Source organism: Phalacrocorax carbo, chromosome 26 (assembly GCF_963921805.1).
Source record: "Phalacrocorax carbo chromosome 26, bPhaCar2.1, whole genome shotgun sequence".
NCBI lineage: Eukaryota > Metazoa > Chordata > Aves > Suliformes > Phalacrocoracidae > Phalacrocorax > Phalacrocorax carbo.
The window spans coordinates 1,741,865-1,762,904 of NC_087538.1; the positions used below are offsets into that span (position 1 = coordinate 1,741,865).

The window sequence follows — 21,040 nt, forward strand, 5'->3', positions numbered from 1 at the left end:
CATGGGAAGGGATGAAATTGCAGCAAATAAATGGAGTGCGCTGACAACCCTGAGAGTCATCTTCCATGAGAAGGGGTTCTGATGGGGGATTAAACTACTTAGTTATCTGCGGCCTTATTTGCACGCCGGACATGCCCTTATAGTACGATCTGCCCAAGGTCTTGGTCTTTTCTCATGGCAAAAGGACAGCAGAGAAGGGCAGTAACTGACCTTCATTGCCCTCACGGCCAAATATACCAGAACTGAGGTTGATTTGGCCACACCACCTGTAGGAAAATCATCTGACAGCTACTGGCCTCTTTCCTGCTCTTTATCATTCTGCCTATTTTTAAGTAAATAAGGCAGAAGAATGTTAGCAAGTGGGAAAAGGTTACTATTTGATCACACAATCAAGCCTAGCAAGATCCATACACCAATAGCTTGATGGTAATCAGGGTTTTAGTTTTAGCCATCTTAAATTCTCTAAACACATTTACCATAATATAAACACATGTATTTTGCATTTCCTTTTGCTCTGAAGCAGCACATTCTAGTGCATCGCTCGAGGAAGCAGCTGTTTGCTACAGCTGTGGGTGCTTCAAAAATGAAAAACAGTTTACATTTTGAGACAATCTAGGGGAGCTTTCTACCTTTAACATTGCTTAGTAAACCTGTTTTCTCACATCAGAAAAGACTTTGCAACAAAACATTTTAAACATTCCTAAACAATCCACAGTACAAAGAAATCAAACAATGCTTCTGTCTGCGACTTAATTCTTAACTACACGTGTTCATCCGCAGTGTGTTTGAAGCACAAATTAGAAAATGCATCGAACGCGTAGGTGACAGACATTTCAGACCCCTGATGCGCCTATACTGGAGGTGTGACAGAAATAACTCCAAGGGATACGATTGCATGTTTGTGGCTTTCTTCAACGCCTTCTAGCAAATAGAGCTCCAGCAGTGCCTGGAATGAAAAGGTAGAAGCTTTTTAAAAGTCCTGTCTTTGAGAAATCATTGGCTTTGGGGGAGGGCTGGGCTGGGGCTGGGGTTTGTGGTGGTGGTGGTTGTTTTCAGGGAACACAACACTCACCTGTAAGCTAGGAGGTGGGTATTTCCCCGTTCCTCCTTCCTCTCTCTGCCACAACTTCTCAACTCGGTCTCCCAACTGGGAAACCATCCCATCGATCATCAGGCAGTCAGAGTCCCGTTTGCCTCTGGAACAAAACGTAGCGAGGATTTGACAGAGGAAAACACTAATTGCGGCCTCTCGGTGTCACAGATTTCCTCCAGCCAAAACAAACCCAGCTAAAGCTCCCACGACTCCAAGAAAGGAACAAACAGACAAAGGCACGATCGTGACTTGAAATAGACTGGAAAGAAATTTCGGAGTCAGGTGAAAGGTGCTCATTAGATCCTAGTGAATTATTAAAGGAGCTCCAAATAGGAATCCAAAAAGCTCCCTTATTAAGGGGAAAGTTGCAGCGACCTTTTAGTTTTCAGTTTTTCTTTTGTGCCGCATTACTTGTAATACAAGGGCAGTGTGAGCAAAGCTACCCCAAACCTCACGCCCCCAGCGGGAGTGTTCCCACGCACAGCGGTGAGACCCCAGCACGGCAATGTCAGGCTTTGGTCTCAGCACCTCGCTTCTGTTACTGAAAAACAGTCACGGTCAGAAAGCTGAGCCCGCAGCTGAATTCTGGTATCCCCTGAAGCAGCACGTTTGCGCCTCTGCACGTGCCATCACAGTGACGGAGGGCTGGCCTGTGAAACACTGCATTCCTCAGAAGCCCATCGCAGGCTCCTGCGGGCTGCGACGCCAGCCTTTCATTTCCCGAGGAGGACGAGCAGAAGCAGCACGCTGGAGGTGGTGCTTCTAAGGAGCCCGTGAGCCTGTACGAGAGTTACCTGAGAAGGACGCGCAGGAAGAGGAGCTTGAAAGCCAGCGCCTGACATAGAGCAGCTTCCACCTGGACTCCTCCTGCTGCACCTTGCTCACGGTGCCACAGCCACGGCTACTTGAGGACTTTCTTTAGGTTACAGAACAGTTGCCAAAGAAAAATCTGTTCTCACCTAACCCAAGGCACATCACCATTATGCTCGTGAGCCAGCCCAGGAAAGGGAGCTCCCGTGAGGAAGGGGCTTTTATCCAGTCGCCAGGAGAGCGCTGGCCGTGCCAGCTGCATGTGACTCTGCCCATCTCCTTCAACGACACCGCGGTGCTTGGGAGTGGGAGATTTGGGCCAATCCCCTTATCGCCATCTATCACTGGTCATTCAGAGAGATTATTTTTGCTTTGTTTTTTGTTTGTTTCTAAAACACGCTTTCTTCTGTGCCCAGGACAATTGCTCTGCAAAGGCCGTGCCTTGCTGACCTGGCCGTGACTGATCCTGTCCTCACCACACGACCTTTTCCAGTGGTAACAAATGACACAGAATTGCCAATGAATTACGTGCACGTCAAAACAATGATGGTACCAACAAAGGGCACTAAGCAGAGGTATATATCAACATTTCAACACGGGAAAGGAACCTCTGTTCAGCAGGACACACGCATCACTCCAGTCAAGAGTGTTGCCAGCAAATGCATGAAGCGTAGCAAATACAGCTGCTGATGGAAAAGCCACTTGCTGCCGCTTCTGAATTTGCAGTGGAACTGCTCTAGAGCTTTCCTGCACGTCCTACCTTGATAAATGCTCCAGTTGCTGTCGATGACCAGCGTAGTAGCTCCGAATCAGAGGATAATTGTAGAAAGGTCTAGAGAAACGCATCTCGTCACCTACAGGCAATAAATAAGAAGTAAGTTAAAGAAGTCATATCACATTTTCAACCTACAGTTTTTGACTAAAAAGACAGAAGAACACACAAGCTAAGCATCAAAAGCACAGGCAAGCCTCCGGCTTTGAAAGAAGCCCAGCCTCCTTCTGCCTTTGCTAAAAGAGACCTACGACACAGGAGTCAATTCCTCCTTGTCCTAAGTGCCATTTCAAGCTTACAGGTGATGTGGCATCCAGAACATGTAGTGTCAGCTGAAGTTCACTCTAAAAAAAACCCCCAGTTCTCAAAGGGAATGGGTTTTTAAACATGTCATGTGAACATGCGTAAGGCAGTTAAGGCTGACAATAGGATTTATAACCCATCCAAATGATGAACTATTTCCAAGGTGTATTTTTTCCTCAAACAATCCGTAAAAAGTTCAAAACATGCACGTCAGGCTTTTACTGTAAAATCAAGCATTCCCGTGTTGGTGCTTTAGGAGTTACTTGTTTACAATCCCAAGGATTTCAAGCTGTGGGCACGAGCAACTCCCTCCCTCAGAGGCTTAGTGCTGGTTCTGAGAAACACCCCGGAAAGAAACTGCTTCCATCATTCTACACGACGCAGTTGAAAAAACAGTGAAATCTCAATTTCAGCAGCAGAACTTCAGCATCTGCTGTCACTGAACGGGCACGACTTGGTATTGATGAAGCCTTGACAAAACCATGGGGAAGCAGGTGTTCATAGGAAGCACTGACTGCTACAGACGCGTGACAGTTTAGGCTTACCTGAGCCCTCGGGCAGGAGGCGGGACCCACAGAACCAGAGGACCACTCGTGCATACACAGCTGCGAGGCTGGTCACCGCCAGCTTATGTGTCAAGTCTGCAAAACATGAAAAGAAGCTTAAGAGGACTGTTGGTGTGCAATTTCTTTTGTTTTTTATAAAGCTCCCCTCATTGCACTAAAGAGAAAGTAGAAAAATAACACGGTAGAAATCTTTGCCTGTGCATTTTTCACTCCGTATCACGTCCTTCTCTGAAGTAAAAGCCCACAATCACAAGCAACCCTTACAAAGAAGAAGATTCACTAAAGGTTTAATAAAAAAAAGTGAAGTTGGAACTACTAAATCCACTCATGGATAAGGCACCTGTTCTTCACGTAGCAGAGACGTTTACTCTAGCAAAGGGATTTTCTCTTTTCTCCTCAATATGCCAGGAACAAGTTCTAATAGAAACAGCTACAGAAACTCAGGCAACTCACTTTACATGTTACTCATTTAGGCTTCCTCTCTGATTTTAGTCATTTCCAATCCAATATTTGCATGCAATCACGCACTGCTAGCTGACAATCAAAGGGAGTATTTGTCACAGTGCCACATCCCGTTGCTGTAATTTCAAGCCGGGTGCTTGCACAGCTCCTTGCTGACCGCAGCCTCCCCACCCACTCGCACCAGCTCCCCAACAAACTCTTGCCCTGAGCTCAACGCGCGGTAAGTGGCAGCCCCAACCCCTCCCAGTTAAGCCCCTTCTCCCCGCTACATCTGACTTTCTGCCAATCAGCAAAACCAACAGAAGCTCCTCTTTCCACAATTACAGCCCCAGCATCGTTCCAAATCTTCATAAGACATACCAGAGAGTTAGAAATACTGTGACAAACCTTCTCCGGCGAGCTCTTGTGCCTCTGTTAGAAAACAGTTCAAGACTGTGCTAAGGTTGCTCAAAAGCAACTGGCGGTGCTGCAGAGCCTGTAACCTCTGCGGGTCAGTGGAGCTGCAGGAGCCGTCAAACAGCGCAACACCTTTTCAAGAACAGGTATGAAATCGTTAGCCTACAGAGCCATTGCAGCGTTTCAAAGTGCACTTCCAGATCTGCGGGCAAGACCATCTACCAGCAGATCACTGAATGAGCTCAACTGGAAAGACTGATTCTAGGTTTGCAGCATGGCTGCACTAGTACTCACAGATTTGCTCAAATTCGTCTTTTGTATAGATCACTCTGCTCCACGTCCAGTCAAGGGCAAACTGTAAATTAGCAGCAGAACTTGGCTGCTCTTTAAAAAGAGAGAACAAAAAAGAAATGAATCAAGAATTCCAAACGAAGAAACCATGCAACATAAAAAAAACATAACAAGTCTTACCTTTAGATGTCCAAAGCTTAATGCAGCCAGTCAGAAGCCCTACAGAACCTGTCTGGGCAGCAGCTGACAAGACCGCGTCTAACTGCTCCTCCTAAAAGTAACAGGCGAAATCAAAGGAGAATCCCACCTGCTGTCAACATCCGAACCACCAACAGTAAGTGCTTGTTTCTAACCCTACACTCACTCAGGCATCACAGGCTGGGCTGCTTGTTGCTGTGAGGAGCACATGGAATTTTTCCCCTGACACGTCAAATTCCCAAAGGCTAATTCTAATCTTTATTTGCATGCCTCTGCATTATCCTCTCAATTTACTGCGTTCCAATTAACTATTCCCAGCAACGTGCCCTGCTTATACCCACGGCACATGGGGTGCAGAGAAGTTTGCCATCAGGAATGCGCGAAGGGGACAGAACAAACAGAACTCTGCAACGTTTGCATGGAAGCAGCGAAGCCAAGATCAAGCAGCTTTCCAGGCTATGAAGACATGAAGGAGTTACGACACCCCAAACATTAAGTTGTCATTTCCCAAGATGACAGAAAAGAAGTGAAACATTGATGTTCTAATAGGTTTCAGGTTTAGGCGCTTCAAACACTGTGTTCTAATGCCGTGGCGATCCTTCAGAAGGGCAAAGCACAGGCAGGCACAGACGTGCACTGTTAAGGAGCAGCTTAGTGCAGCTGGTGTTCTGGTACTTCTTCCAGGTGAAATGAACATAGAAACATAGAATCATAGAATCCTTAAGGTTGGAAAAGCCCTCTAGGATCAATGAGTGCAACTGTCAACCCAACACTACCATGTCTCCTAAATCAGGCCCTCAAGTGCCACGTCTACATGTCTTTTCAATACCTCCAGGGATGGTGAGTCCCCCACCTCTCTGGGCAGCCTCTTCCAAGGCCTGACCACTCTTGCAGTGAAGGCATTTTCCCTAATATCCAACCTAAACCTCCCCGATGCAGCTTGAAGCCGTTTCCTCTCGTTCTATCGCTAGTGACCTGGGAGAAGAGACCAACCCCCACCTCACAACAGCCTCCTGTCAGGCAGCTGCAGGGAGCGATAAGGTCTCCCCTCAGCCTCCTCTCCTCCAGGCCAAACAACCCCAGGTCCCTCAACCTCTCCTCATGAGACCTGTTCTCCAGACCCTTCCCCAGCTTTGTTGCCCTCTTTGGACACGCACCGGCAACTCTATGTCCTTCTTGTCCCGAGGGGCCAAGACTGAGCCCTCATCAAATTGTCCTTTTTAGGGCTTTTGCTTTTTGTTTGCTTCTTTCTTTGGCTTTTTAAGCACATTCACAAGTATCTTTCCCTTCTAAATAAAATCATCACATTCAAAGCCATTTCTACACGTTCAAATACACACATCAGATTGCCATCTTTTTCTGAAAACCAGTCTCAGACAAGGAAACACACCGAGTACGACTTACGGTGGCAAACAAAACCCCAAACCAAGCTTCTTGTCCCTAATTCTGACATTTGTCTTACTCACATTCACAAGCAATTCCTGCTCAAATGCCTAACAAGCCTCTGAATGATCTAGTCTCAATTCAGCAAAGGGTATGACAAATTTCTGCATTTCCCAATTATTCCCAACGTGGAGCTGACATCAGATCACCCAATCTGAATGGAAGAGCCTACATCAGGCTTGCAAAAGAAACAGCCTATGGGCCAGGCCAACCTGCCAAGACGTTCATGTTCGCTACCACACTGTGCACAAGTGCGCTTTGCCCCAACGCACCCCCACAGATCTGGTGAGGAATCCAGTAGAGAGGAAGATGAGGGCAGGGAAAGACTGCTCTCCCCTTCCTACCAAGTGCTCCTCTGCCTGAAGGTTGTTCTGAGGGAACGATGCTTCCTTTTCTCCGTTCTGTCCTCTTTTCCCAGCTCATCAGGGATCAAAACCCAAACTCAGGACCACGCAGGCAGTTGCACTCATTGATGAGAGAGAAGGAACAGCTTTCCCCGACTTTCTCTTCCTGATCCTAGAGCAGCGCTCTCTTCCTTTCTAGACATTCAGTCCCTGATCGTGCTTCAACGGGAGGCAATGGTGGGTTTACACTCCCAAGAGGGGACCTCAAACATTACATTTGATAAAACTGGCAGGGTACAATTGCAGTTACGCGTGTGGATGGGCAGGAGGAGCATTACATGGTCCCTGACACCGAAAGCAGCGCCATGGAAAGCTTAGGAAAGCTCCATCTCTTGACATTCTCCATAAAGACACAGTAAAAGCTCACCTCCTTCTGGAAGCCGCTGCACGTCACATGAACAACTCCAGAGCTCAGCAGGCACGTGCCATCTGCAGAGACAACGAACGTTGGACAACATTCCATACTCTCACCGTGATGGTAGCACCAGTTTACATTTTTGTCACAGCAACCTCTGGAAAGGTACAACTGAGTACCCATTTTCCTCATGACATCACTTACAGCCTTTTTTAGAAAAATAATGGCTGAGTGTAGAAATTTTACCTCCGGGGCTATCGAGGTGCTGCGCTTTGAGCTTCAGCCCAGAGTCATTTCATCTGATCACCAGCACCACCTCACGGGCTGCGTTACAGAAGCACCCAACCCCCAGACCCAGCCGCCTGTCAGGCAGGTGTCACAACAGCACACACTTGGTCAGTACAACGTCATCACAGTTGGGTGGGTGGGGGTTGGGGTGTTTCGGTTTGGTTGGGTTTTTGCGTGACAAACAGTGAACAGGAGAAGCAATAAATGGCATTTGAGCTCGGTTTAAGCTTATCACTACTCAAAGCCGTGTAATACCTACCAAAATTATAGGTGCTTGGGTGAAAACACAGCTCAGGTTGTGGATAAGAAGGAGGAACTCTCCAGCTTAGGGTGCGCTCCTGCACCACAACATCCAGAAGGAGGTTTGGAGCAGTCGTGCTTGTCACAGCGTCCAGTGACCACAGTGCAAAATAGGGGCAGTCCTGAAGGGATTCTTCTGGCCTGAAAGAAAACAAGCGCAGAAGCTAAACGCCGACTTTCCAGTGAATTATGGGGAGGGATACTGAAACCAGCTTCATAAAAACCTACCTTAGTGAGCCTGGCATTTGAGCCTCATACCAGCAGTCAAAGTCAAATACACCCAAATAAGTAGATGGTTTTCCCTGGCCGCGTGTGTTCACTTGCCAGCTGAAGACGGAGACACTGATGTCAGGAGATATGACTGTAAAAGACAAGACATTGTTTCTTATTGGGAGAAAATACAATCTATCTGACATTTTCAAAACATCACTTTCTATTTTGGCTTCATTCTGTTACGTCACTCATGAAACGCAACGCTTGACTAAGAAGAATTTTAAAAATGTACACCACAGCATCACCTCTGTGATAGGTTTCAGTCATGCTGCCCCCCCCCTTTGCGAGTTCAACCTGTATCCGTCCTAAGACAAACCCAATACACAATTGTCAGGTAATCAAGTTTCCCATACAGTAAGAGTGCATCAAGATGGTTAGAAAAAAACAAAACCCAAAAAACAACCCACCACCCTAGGAAAACATACATTGCTGCTTTTAGAAAGCATACCAATTCTTGTCGTATACACTTGATCACTCAGCTGGCATTCTTAATTTCCAGATTCGACTCGATTACGGGTGTTACGAATAGCTCCTTTCCAGCACAGTCAGAATGAAAGAACACAATTATCACACAAAACAAACACCAAAACCCAACCCCAACAAACAGGAGGTTGGAACAAAGAGTTTAACATCAAACATTGACCATGTTACACTCGGGTTCTCTCAAGAAGTGGCATGGTCTGTCGTCTCTGGGGAGAAGGCATTCTCCAGATGTGAGCAAAGTGGGGGGTGCATCCTTTACCCTGACAGAGTAGGGAACCAGGAGACAGGTCGTTTGGCAAAATGGGTCTCTGTTCTCTGCTGAGTTCATCAGGGCTGCTCAGGGAGCCTCCCACGCTTTACTGTGTGTCATCGTGAACTTCTGTGCCCTTTCACTTGTGTGAGCCGCTGAAACTGCCTTTGAAGATGTCAATTAGTTTCATAAATCAGAAGCCAGCTTCATTTCTAACCTCAACCCACATCCAACAGAAGCTCATGTGGGCCTACAACTTGAATAGTTTCTGGATAAAAGCTAATGAGGAGCCATCAGAGAAATGACAAGCATTTTTCCATGCCTCAGGCTTCATGAAAACAGGACCGAAAGGGCCTTTTTTGTTGGTTTTGGTTTGGGTTTTTTGGTGGGTGCGCCTGTTGGTTGTTTTTGACAAGGTTTTAGAAGGCCCTCTCCTCAGAATCATGACACAGGTGGAGAAAATCCAAAGGGGTTTTCATTAGATTTTGACACGCTGTTGTTAGAGGATGGCACCCCAAAAGAGGTGGAAGCTGCCTCTTCAGGACTAAGACAAAGCTAATAAACACAAATAGCCTAGAAAGTCATGCCAGTGTGGTCTTTGTAACAGCAGACATAAGTTAAGGCCAGTAAGAAGAGAGGGAAGGGCATTCACACACCCAAACAAAAGGCTGTGAAAGTTATCACTGCAGCCGGCTCAGAGATGTGCTCAGAGCATCACTGGATGTGCAAACCCAGAGATGCACATCTCATTATTGCAAGGGAATGAAAGACACCAGAGGAGTTTTAACTGTCGATCCGGACAAGGGAAGCCAGAAGCTCTTGCTTTAAGAGCTTGTAGGTGTAGGAACCTATTAGACACAGAGAGGGCAAAGTGCACAGGCAGATCATAGACTCGTAGAATCATTTAGGTTGGAAAAGGCCCTTAAGATCATCGAGCCCAACTGTAAACCTCATACTGCCAAGCCCACCACTAAACCCTGTCCCACAGCGCCACGTCTGCACGTCTTTTAACTCCCTCCAGGGATGGTGACGCCACCACTTCCCTGGGCAGCCTGTTCCACTGCTTCGCAACCCTTTCTGTGAAGAAATTTTTCCTAAGATCCCAACTAAACCTTGTGCTCTAGACCCTTCACCAGCTTCGCTGCCCTTCTTTGGACACACTCAGCGCCTCAGTATCTTTCTCGAGTGAGGGGCCCAAAACTGAACACAGGATTCGAGGTGCAGCCTCACCACCGCCGAGTAGTGGGGGACGATCACTGCCCTACTCCTGCTGGCCACGCTCTCTCTCATACAAGCCAGGATGCTGGTGGCCTTCCTGGCCACGCGGGCACACTGCCGGCTCATCCAGGTGGTTGGGGAAGGTATCGAACAGATCTGGCCCCAGGACCGAGCCCTGGGGAACAGCACTCGTGACCGGCCGCCAGCTGGATGCAGGTGCAGGCATAGGTTGGAAGAGGGGAAAAAAGAAAGTTGAGGGAACATTCCTAAGCAATGGAGGGGATGATCCTACTGTTCAAAGACGAGAGCTGGAGGAATAAAATGACTGACAGGTGTTATAGAGGTGACCCCACCATACATCGCTACAGCATGTCAGCAAGCATTGAAGGGAAAAATAGGGTTTATTTTAACAAGTCCCACAGAACCTAAGCACCCAGTTTTTCCTTTGAAATAAGCCCAAGAAGTTAGTCTATACAGATATTGAAGACTTTCAGGCTGTGGGTATGGAACAGCATTCACTGCTTGGATGCCAAAACCAGTTAGTTTAGAACAACCAAAGACGGGCATCAGGAACAAACCTTCATCAACGCTGCCTTCTCTGTCAATGCAGTTGGGAAAGATTTCTACAGCCTGACAGCTGAGTAGTTTGGCCTTGCTGCCCTGCCCTCTCAAGGGAAAGGCTCCACCCGTCAGATCCAAACTGTACTTTTCAACACAGGATGCCAAACCCTGCGGGAAAAATCACAGGCGAGAGAAAGGTCATTCTGAGAGAAAAGCAGACATTATACCTCAGTAGGAAAGAATGTCTATGTCTAATAGAACCTGCATATTGTACTGTATCTCTCCCAGGCGCTTAATCTGATGGCAAAGAGAAACTACAGCTGACAAGCAAGAGAACTGAGTGTCAAACCGTAACGGGTAAGTTTGGCCGTAAAAGCTTTGCACATTTTCAGAACTGAGCATTTCCCTCGCATTACTGGTTCTAAATGTGTTTTGCAGAATTCCTTGCACCATCCCGGTTTCTTCACAAACCTACGTATTTATCTAGAAAGAGAGATCTGAAATAATGCCATACATAGGCATGCAAAGCGCTTTGCTCCATGACTTGATCACAGAACTGATGAAGTTAGAGGAGTCACGGCCTTCCAGCAGCCAAAGCTCTCTTGCGAGGCATTATCTATAGGCACACACCGCTAGAGTGAAAGCCCATCCCTCGGGAGTAGCCATGAGAACGTCTTACTGAGTCACACTCTTCTCTCAAACCACGTCAGCTCCTGCCAGCTCCTCCTCTCACCTCCTCAGGGACTAAAGGGTGAAATATGCCTCCCTGCCTTCACCAAGTGCAGCCAACAGCAAAACAACCCGGCGGACATGGCATGCACGTGGGCAAGGCGTTTAGGGGCACGAATTACTACAGAGTCAGCCAACTACTTTGAGACCTACAGAAACTCCAGCAGGATTGTGTGGAACCTCTGAGACCACCAATTGCTAAGCAAGCATTGACTGAAATACTGTCTTTCCAAATACAGCACTTGGTCAAATGCTCTACCCTACAACACATGGGTGTGTGGATTGTGGACAAAGAGCAGCTCTACAGTTAAAAACCAACCAACCAAAACCAAAAGCTAAGCAGCTAAAAATCTCCAAAAACCTACCAGAAAATAAAAAAATTGATTGTACCTCATTCTACCCAAGTTTCCTAAAGTTTCAGAGCTCTAGAAGGAACTGGCGTGAGACAATCCATTCTCGTATGACCTGATATGTTACATGTAACTCACCTACTCTGAGAACAGGCAAGCTTTCTCTTAACCATTCTAGGAAATCCTACTAATAAATATCAAGGCTGTAGAGCACAGATCCTCTCCTACCGCACCTCAACAGGAAAGACATGCTCTGAATTAAGATTACTTTCCCATCCAAAAGATTTTGCAAGGGTTTCAGGCGTAACACTGAATAAAATGATACGTTCTAAAAACGCGTCTTCTATCTGTTAGATAACAGAGAGGTAAGGCTAGTTCATCTCTATTTTAAACACAACCTCTTTGGAGCCACTTCTCAAAATTTACATATACTTTTTTGACCAAATCAGACCACTCTTTACTGTATTTGCCTATTTTGCTGGCTTCAAGAGCAGAGTTCGTAGGTAACGCAGCCAAAAAGTAGAAAGAGTTCTCTTTAGAGCTACTAAGTTTCAGGACCAGCACTGAAGAGACCCTGCAGGTGAGCGTCATGTGAAGTCCTGCTGACAGAGCTCAAAGGGAAAACAAGAATTTAAACCTCAAGACCGGAACAGAATAAAGCTGTACGCCCGTGTTTTAAGGAAGGGAGACAGACAGAACCTTATTCAACTCTGCAGTTTGGTTAAACAGAGCTACTCAAAGCCCTGTCTTCTCTTCCTACATGCCATTCACTTGGTGTTTAAATGAAGAATCATTTTATTTGTAAAAGCTGCTGCCTCTTCAGGAACTGAATTTATACGGGCTCTTTGCAGACGGCCCTGGCTGGAACACACGACACGGCGGTATGAAATTGTACGACTTCTTTTCAAAAAGTATGGACAAAGGCCGTGCCCGGGAAGACTCAGCAAAAGATTCTTTCTTTTTAAGTCATCTCTGAATTGTCATGGTCAATATTCCCCCTGCCAACTTCACTGATACTCCCTTAGGGAAAAGGACTCTTTCCATCCTTTCACGGACGTGCACGTCTTACCTCGTACATGACTTGTCCTGAAGCCAAGGGCCTCCTGTCTGCGAACGCTAACTGCAACAGATGTAAACTCACGGCATCGCCTTCACTGGAAAAGGTACAAATGATGACATTTGGTTACAAAGCTGCTTTATAGTCCTCGTTACCCTTTCCTTAGGTCTAGGCTGAGGTTTCCTGAATAGCACTGTCTTGCTGAAAAGAAAAACAGCCCTTCCCAAAGCATGACAATTGGTCACATTTAGCTGCTAAACCACAAAGGAGGAAATTTGGACACTAACAGCTTCTGGGGCAAAGGCTACCCATACAATCTGGAAGCTTCAAGATGTTCTGTGGAGTAAAAATGGTTGGGAACAGCTCTTCGCATTGAAGAGCTCGCAATCAAAACTGCTTTACAGTCAAACTGAAAAAGATTGCCACTCCATGAGCAGCCGAGCTGAGTAAATAGCTTGCTGATGCTGAAAGGGGCAGATCTTTCTCCCCTTCCCTTCCCACCAAAGCTCCAGTCCCTCCCCTGCACACACGGCACCTTCCACACCCTCCTTTCAGTCATTAGCCCAGCAGGAAACCACCGACTTGGCTGCTGAGCACCTTCCCTGCCAGCCGAGCTGAGCTGGCTCACCAAGGCTCAGGCTGGCACCAGGGAACCGGCCGTGCTGTCACCTCCTCCTTTAGGGGCAGCAGGCTGGTGGATCCGCACCTTTAGTGCTCTGGAGCTGCAGCCTCCACTGCGCTCCATGGTATTTTCATACCACGGTGTGAATATCAGGCAAATCATGAAGCAGTCATCAGGAAACAAAGGAAGCCATTGAAGAATGCCAGCACAGAAATAGAGCCACTGTCGCTTTGCTGCCTTTCAGCAGGGAGGAACTAGTAGGTCCCTCTCCATCCCTGTTACATCCTGTACAAATCGCACCGTCAGCCCCTTCCATACCGGAGAGAATCTCCTGCATGGCTAATTCAACAAAACAAATACACGTGGGTCAACTCTAGGTGAACAAATACTCAAAAAAAAAAAAAAATCCCAGTGGCCGATAGTAAGCTTTTATTCACCTTTCTTGCGTCGACTGAACAGCCCACAAGTAACAACAGTTGCGAGGATCGTGCTCAGGCTCTTGAAAAGTAACGGCGCAGACAGGAATCCTTCCTCCTTCAAGCTGACAGTGGTGCCTGCAGGGTTAACAAAAACAGAAAGCAGGTGAGCCTGGTGGCCCTGCCTGTTTGTAGAAGGGGAGAAGCATCTTCTGAGCAAAGAGCCCCTGACGTGCTTCTCCTCAAGGCACAGAAGGTCACACTCCCGTCTCAAACAAGGGAGTCACGGGAGCGACTGCTTTTGATGCAACAGCCACGAGGTGAGGAAATTACTGTCCAGCACGGGCAATAACCTGGCTTTATCTCCTCCTCTGCCTGCGGAGCAGGAACATGAAAGATTCCTTCAGCTGCCAGGCAAAAGATTCTTCCTACTCTTGTCGCCTGCTTCAATATTGAACTGAAAATGCAGCCTCTCTTCTGCACACGCTGAAAACAGCGCCAAACAAAAGTAGTGTCTTGTTTCTTTACTTGGACTATCTAAAGCCTTTCTCCTCCAGACTTCTCAACCTTCCTTGCACCTTCACAATCTATTCCTGCCGCCTCACTATCCCTCCACTCTCTATTCATGCCGCCAATAGTTCCCGGTGAGTCACTGCAGATTTGCTTAAGTGAATCCCGATCTGAATTGGGTCAGATATTCCAGGGGGGATTGCTCTTTGGCAGAGCTGAAATCATCTCCCTCATTTCTCTGTTGCTTATCCCTTGACATGACCCTTATTCCCCCTCCAAGTGTTCCAAGCAGACTTTCATTCCCATGCATCGCTGCCTTGGCATGGGTCAGTCCCCTCTTTTGCTCGAGGCTGAAATGTGGGAGAGAATGTCTTTTCAGCCACAGATCAGCTCTTGATCCTTCACGTCTCACTCCTTTCAACCGGGACGCTTTAAAGAATATGATCACCACAATCCCATCATTAACATACTTCAGCCTTTCAATGGGTGCCCTCATTGCAGGAGCTGGTTCTGAGAAATAATGTCTACAATCTCTTTCGTTGAAACACACACAACTCCTGCTGTCACTGAATACTGCTGGTGGAACAAACTGCCTTATGGAAAGCAGCTCTCTCACACCCTGACTGCTTGACAGAACCCAGAGAAGGGAGCTTTCCGCAGTTCCTCAGCCCACGGGCACAATAAGGAAAACAATCCCAGCCCGCTGGGGAGAAGGCGGCCCACTGAATCCAGGTATGGCTCAATGGTTACTTCAGAAGGGGATTCCTAAACAGGCCAAGATTACACTCCACATTTCCCTCCCTGAAAAAGGGCTCTTTAAATTAACAGACTTCCTCCTCAAGCAGAGCCTTGAGAGCCCTGCACCTCCAGGCGTGACCAAGTGCAAAGGCCGACTTACTCCCGCTGCAGAGTTTTCATATTCCACAGTGACAGGGAGCCGTCGGAAAAACCCACGGCGAGCTGGTTGCTTCTGCTGATGTAGCACAGGGTCGAGAGCGCTGTTCCTGAAGGACACTGTAACTGAAGGTAGAGATGTCTCCCTGCTCTGCTCACGGTTGCTCTTCCTTGTGAAACGCCAGCAGCAGCTCTAGTGACAACTGTTAGACCTGCACGCACAAAACCACACAATAAAGGAATGCGTTAGGCCATTCAGGTTGCATTTGAAACACTGACGTGACAACATGGATGATCTAATTCTACCGTCCCCGGCAAAATACCCATTGATGCAATACTTTGTCTGCTCTTCCCATTTTGTACGCATTCAGAGCACACAGGAACTCTCTGACTGGACAGGTATCCTCGCTCCTATTTCAAAACCAGGTGAAAGCGAAACCTCCATAGACAAATTCTTCCTGGGCTCTGCACATCAGCAGTTTGGGCCTCATGGTGAAGCTACTTGAAGTGAGACCAGCTCCCGAGGCCACTCTTGTAAGAGCAAAAACAGCGTATGCAATCCGAGTACACCAAGTACAGGTTCCGTTTGGTGAAATGCAGGGATTTTGGTAAGGCATATTTACTTTAAAAAACAAGCCTCAACTTTGCCCCGAGTCAATGAACAGAAGCAGAAGAACATTCCCAGGAAACAGGGCACGTCCGACACACCTTCCTGTCAGGCAGCTGCACCGACTCGGATGGTCAGATTCCTACCCCTCACTGGTGAGAATCACCGTGACAGAGGGACCCTGGTGGGAGGGGGTATTTGTAACCTTAGGAGGAGTATGAAGCCACTCCCATTTTTAATCCTTTCAGGGCCAGACGATGTCAAACCGCCACCTGTCATCAGCAGTCATAAACGTCTGCACAGCAGTAGCTTCAAAGTGGGATGCGTGTTGTTGATTTAAAAGACACAAGTTTTCTTACTTTTCCGTTCAAGTTTAGAAACCGCAAGCTCACCCGATGGTTCATTCTCCCTCTGACTGCAAGAGAGATCATCCAAACCAAGGTCCACCACAAGCAGATGACCAACATCTGTCGCCACCGCTGCCACGCCACCAAACCCTTGCAGAGCCCGGTGCAGGTGCCAAGGCCTCGCGCTGGCTCCTCCGGGGTTAGTTATGGGCTCTACAGCAGTTACCTACAGGAAAACTACAAGTTAGTATTTCAGCTCTTTGACGAGCTTTGAGAGAAATCACTCAAAAGTGAAGCCAGAATCAGCCCATCAGAAGCAAGAAAGTAAACACAGGGTTCTCAGACTTAAAAACACAGCATTGATCCCAATTATATCCAGACAAAACAAACAAACCAACCAACCCCCAAAAATGTCCTGTACAAACATCCGTTACTGCCTTCCGTTTACGGGGTTTCCTGCAGGGATTTCGCTGAGCTCACTCCAACTGCAATGGTGCAGTCTGTTATTACAGCTTACCAAGTTCCATTTTCTACTTAGAAACCATTAACTCGAAGACAACACAGAAAATCCGTTAAATGCAAGAAACTTGACCGTATTTAAGGGACTGGAGTAAGAAAGGCCAAACTCACTCTCGCTCTCCCACGGCCCCCAGCCCGTCAGCACTGGGATACAGCCCACGCCTTCTTTGCCAAACAGGTACTAGGGCAAATCTCGGCTCTCAGTCAGACGCGGCAGCGGCCAAGTTGCAGGGGAGACACACCGCTGCCACGGCAAGGGAGTATTGTTACAGAGAGCGGAAGGGAGATACCAGCTTAGGGAAAGCTACACCAGTCCTCATTTAGAATCAACAGAGCAACCAGGGAAAGCAGAAAAGTTTTCAGTGCCGAAACAGCGGCAAAAAGCCCAGCAGCTGGTTCGCCAAAAGCCAGCTCCGGCTGAGGAGAAGCGCACGCTGCTCTGTAACACGCGGAGCTGCCTGCCAGCAGCTTTAGTACAAGGCCCTGATGAAGACAGACCTTTCCGCACCTGCAGCCCCTCCCGGGACAGCCCTGACGGCTCCAGCAGAGACACCAGCACGTGAGGGCTCCTGCACTAAGGCTCCACAACAAAAGAACACGGGCTGCCCTTCAGCCTCCTTGCATAATGTCACACAGTGACACCAGGGAGCTTTACATCAACAGCAACCTGTTACACGACAACGGAACAGAGCAGTGAGCACCACAAGGAGTCCTTTTTTTATATAGATTGGTTTTTCTCCCCAGAGGTGGGGAAAAATTGACCAAACCTCGAAGCCCCAAAGTTCTCTCCTCTCCCGTATCAAGCACTTGCTGTGACTGCGCTGCCTGGCAATCTGCTACAGAATTTACCTTTCCCCTGGGCCACAAGAATTCTACTCCTAGAAGTGCCCGCAGTATTTGAGACAACTTTATATTGTTTCTGTCATGCTTTCAGCTGGGATAGAGTTAATGTTCTTCACTCTAGCTCGTATAGTGCTGTGCTTTGAAATTAGCATGGAAAAAAACCTGTTGAGATAACACAGAGATGCTTAGGCTGTTGCTGGGCTTTGCACACTCTCCTACACTGCTGCCAGCTCCTTCTGGGAACGAATGCAGAAATCCTGCCTCAGCTCCCTGACTCTGCATGCTGCCCTTCTGCCTCACACAAACCAGCAAGAGTGGGGAAAATACCATTCCAGAGCTCTGAAACATGCAACCCTTATAAACCAATTTAATACCATTAATATTTTCAATTCAGATTTGCTTTTACAAGTCTGAATGACTGCACGTCTATGTCAGCACACAGCTTGCCTTTCCATCTCAAACGCTGAGATTTATCAGGACGATCGGCAAACCCACACAGCGGAGCACCAACCCAGCTCAGCTCGTTAGAAAGCACCACCCCACAAACGCTCACTGCCAGCAGTCACACTGTAGCGCTACAGACAAACAAACCCCGCCTGGATTCTAGCAAGTCAAACCAAACCACGCTCTGGAAAGCTGAGTAATACGGAAGTATTTATCTGTCGCAGATTCTAAGGTGGTAAAGACAGAGGGAACCTTGATGTTCCATTACCTTAAGGTGACTCTTGTCTACACTCAGATAAGGAGCCGAGGGGAAAGGACGTCATCTGAGTTTATGGGTTAGAGAAGGCAGGGAAAATTAGCAACGTTACACCAGAGTATCCCACCGGCACAAGCACCATATGCAATAAGCAGAGGTTCAAGGGCTTCAGGCTGAAAGTCAGTCTGTAACCACCTGCCAGGTAACGCAGTGAAGCCTGTTTTTTCCCATCCTAAGTCAACAGAAAAATGTGCTTTGCTCTAAAGTCACCTGCTTGCTAGTCCGAGACTCCTGGGAATGTGCCGAAGTCAGCTACAGCACAGCCATGGAAGTCTGAGATGTTTTAAAGACAGTATTTCTGACATAATGAACCATTCAGGACATGTATGTTACCAACACTTGAAAGGCAGGGTGAGGACGAGTTCTTTGTCACTCTGGCTAAAAAAAAAGGTAGTTTTCCAGGCCTTTTTGTCAAAGTGGAGAATGAGGTAACTACGTGCTCTACTGTAAAACCAGAAAACTTGTTTGACTCTCAGCAAACTCAAAGGATAACGGTACCGTTAACCCCACGCTTTCACATCAAGGTGCTCTCGACTGGACACTCTGCAGTGACAGTATGATGACACAATAGAGAAAATGGACGTCCTAGCAAAGGGACGCTCCAAAGCTGCTCCTGAAACAGCGTTATGCAGCACCTGACAACGTTTCCCCCATTAAAAAGCACCTACCCTTCCTGGCAGAACTACTGCTGTAACCACGCTTGATGTTCCAAGGTCGTACAGGCAGAGAACACTTCCCTCTGCTTCTCTCAAGCCAACCAGCAGCCCCGTTCCCGTCTGCCAGGAAACCTCCTTCACCACGCGGATGGTGGGAGGCTGCTCACGGGCTCCACTGAAACGGTGTGCAGAGAGCCGCTCTCCCGTCACAGCGCTCACGACCTCCAGCTGAGGGCCACACGCCAGCCAGGCCAGCCCATCTCTCCCTGGAAGAAGAGAAAAGGCTGGCTAAAGCAAACTCCCAAGAGAGGGTTGAAAACAACGGGAAAATCACAATCACTGCCCCTTTGCTTCAACAGAAGTACCTCACAGAGCAAGAGAGGCTTACCGAATTCCAGTCGATTATTGAAAATCACCCACTGAATCCTCAACCAATGCATCGTAAAATGAACCACCTTATTATTTTGCATTTGGACTTGTCATTCCTGCACTGAAGAATTCTGCTTGTTTGGGATAAAGATTACAATAGATTGGTCTCTAGTCTTTATACCATATTCAGCTTGGTTTTGCTAGAAATCATCTAAATACATATGAGAATACAACTCCTAAAGCATACTTCAAATATGGCAAAATCTCAGCCAATTCTTTTCTAGTTGACTAACTTTGCTCGACACACGCCTACTTTGGGCAGGGGTTTGGACTTCAACAAGGAATTACCTTAAAATGGGCACTGCGGGAGCCAATTTCAACTTTTACACACGCTGATCACAGAGAGAAGTTAGCACATTTAGTTTCACTGAACTACTTCCAACACAAAGGGAGTATTAACTCAACTACTGCACTTACAGTCACACAGAGAGATTCTACATGGTCTCAGCAGAAGCCCGGACACCCAGGCAGGCCCCCGGCTCTACCTTCAGATCACCGACAAAGTCAGCTACCTCATCTGCTCAGCCGCTCTCAGCAGCTCTCCCGGGACACTCCTCTGCGTCCCATTAAATATCTGCAAACCTGGCTGCAGCGCCTAACAGGGCTTTCCTCTTCCTTCTGTTTTTAGTCAGGCTAGGAAAGAAAAAGCAGGGGGGGCTGCCTCTCTAACACTGTGGGAGAAGTAGTTCTGCACGGGATGTTATGATGGTACCAATAAATACAGCCCAAAACCACACCAGGACTTTTTTGTAAACTGCCTTTCATTCCATTAGAAGTTGAGGAGGGCTCACTGACTTGCCCGTGTTATTTTAATAGCTCAAGACTGCCGCAGGCTGTTGTCCTTTCAAAGTTTAACTCTACTAATGTTTTAATGTTAACATTTTTCATCATTTTGTCATAGTTCATCCTTTCCGTTCTCTCAAAACCTGACGCACCTGAGCAGCACCAACCTGACACAGCTGATGCTGTGACCCCGTGCCTCAGGTCACCTCCAGGCAGTAACAACTTCACAGCAAGACCCAATTTCAAGGAAAAGGCTCACCTCTGGAAAACCGCCCGCGCAGCACAGACCCTCGCGTGAGCTCATCTTCCCCAAGAGCCTGAATGGTCACCTCGGGAAACTGCAGCAGGCTGCTCGTTACCTGAGCCGCGAGGTCTCGCATTCTTCACTGTGAATAGAGAAGAAAATGCCAAAAGAGGCTCCTGACAGCCATCGACATTTTTGAGATTGACAGAACTTTCATCCCTTTGCCGTGAATAATCTCCCGTCCACCTCCTGCGGCTCTTTTCCTTAACAAAAGGGCACTCAGGACAGGTTTGGATCTCACAGCAGAGCAAAAGCAGAATCCTTTGCTTTTCTGATGCCTACGAGATCACCAACAAAAAGGGACGCAGGGGTACTGACAGGATAAACAACATGGGAAAAAGCCCAAGACACTGGAGTCAAGTCAAGCAAGGCGGCACGAGTCAGAGAGTGAGTTTTGCATTAAAAAGCTCCAGAAAATAAATAAGAAAGAACAAGTTGAGAAATTACATGTTTGAGCAGAATCACATCCAGCCAAGTCAGTGTTCTGGGATGTCACCGTTGACTGACATGTAGTACATGAAAGTCAGATTCAAAGGCCAACAATGTTACGGGCTTACTGAAGGAAAAGCTAAAGATACGGTCAGTCGCAGCTGCAGACGTGATGTCACAAACCAGGTTCACTTCAGTGCCACCAAAAGAGAGGCCTTGCTGCTGCCCCCATCTCTCCATCTGCTCCTTCCTTCTGCTCCTGTATCCCCGTGCCTTCCCTTGCCCTGACCTGCACACGGTTTAGAGCTCCTTAGGAGCC

At 47.6% G+C, this 21,040-nt stretch overlaps 1 protein-coding gene across 1 annotated transcript; it reads right to left on the reverse strand.

Moving 5' to 3' along the window:
* Nucleotides 1-850: 850 nt before the first annotated feature.
* LOC135317468 (protein ELYS-like) lies at nt 851-20,368 on the reverse strand. Its single transcript, XM_064473762.1, has 16 exons — nt 20,248-20,368; nt 18,789-19,042; nt 16,044-16,224; nt 15,049-15,256; nt 13,662-13,778; nt 12,615-12,699; nt 10,484-10,634; nt 7,910-8,042; nt 7,641-7,822; nt 7,112-7,167; nt 4,874-4,964; nt 4,697-4,786; nt 3,524-3,619; nt 2,664-2,757; nt 1,073-1,196; nt 851-946 (listed from the first exon to the last, which is right to left on the reverse strand). Exons 1-16 carry the CDS (start codon nt 20,366-20,368, stop codon nt 851-853), a joined length of 2,079 nt encoding a protein of 692 aa, XP_064329832.1.
* Between the last annotated feature and the right edge of the window lie 672 nt (nt 20,369-21,040).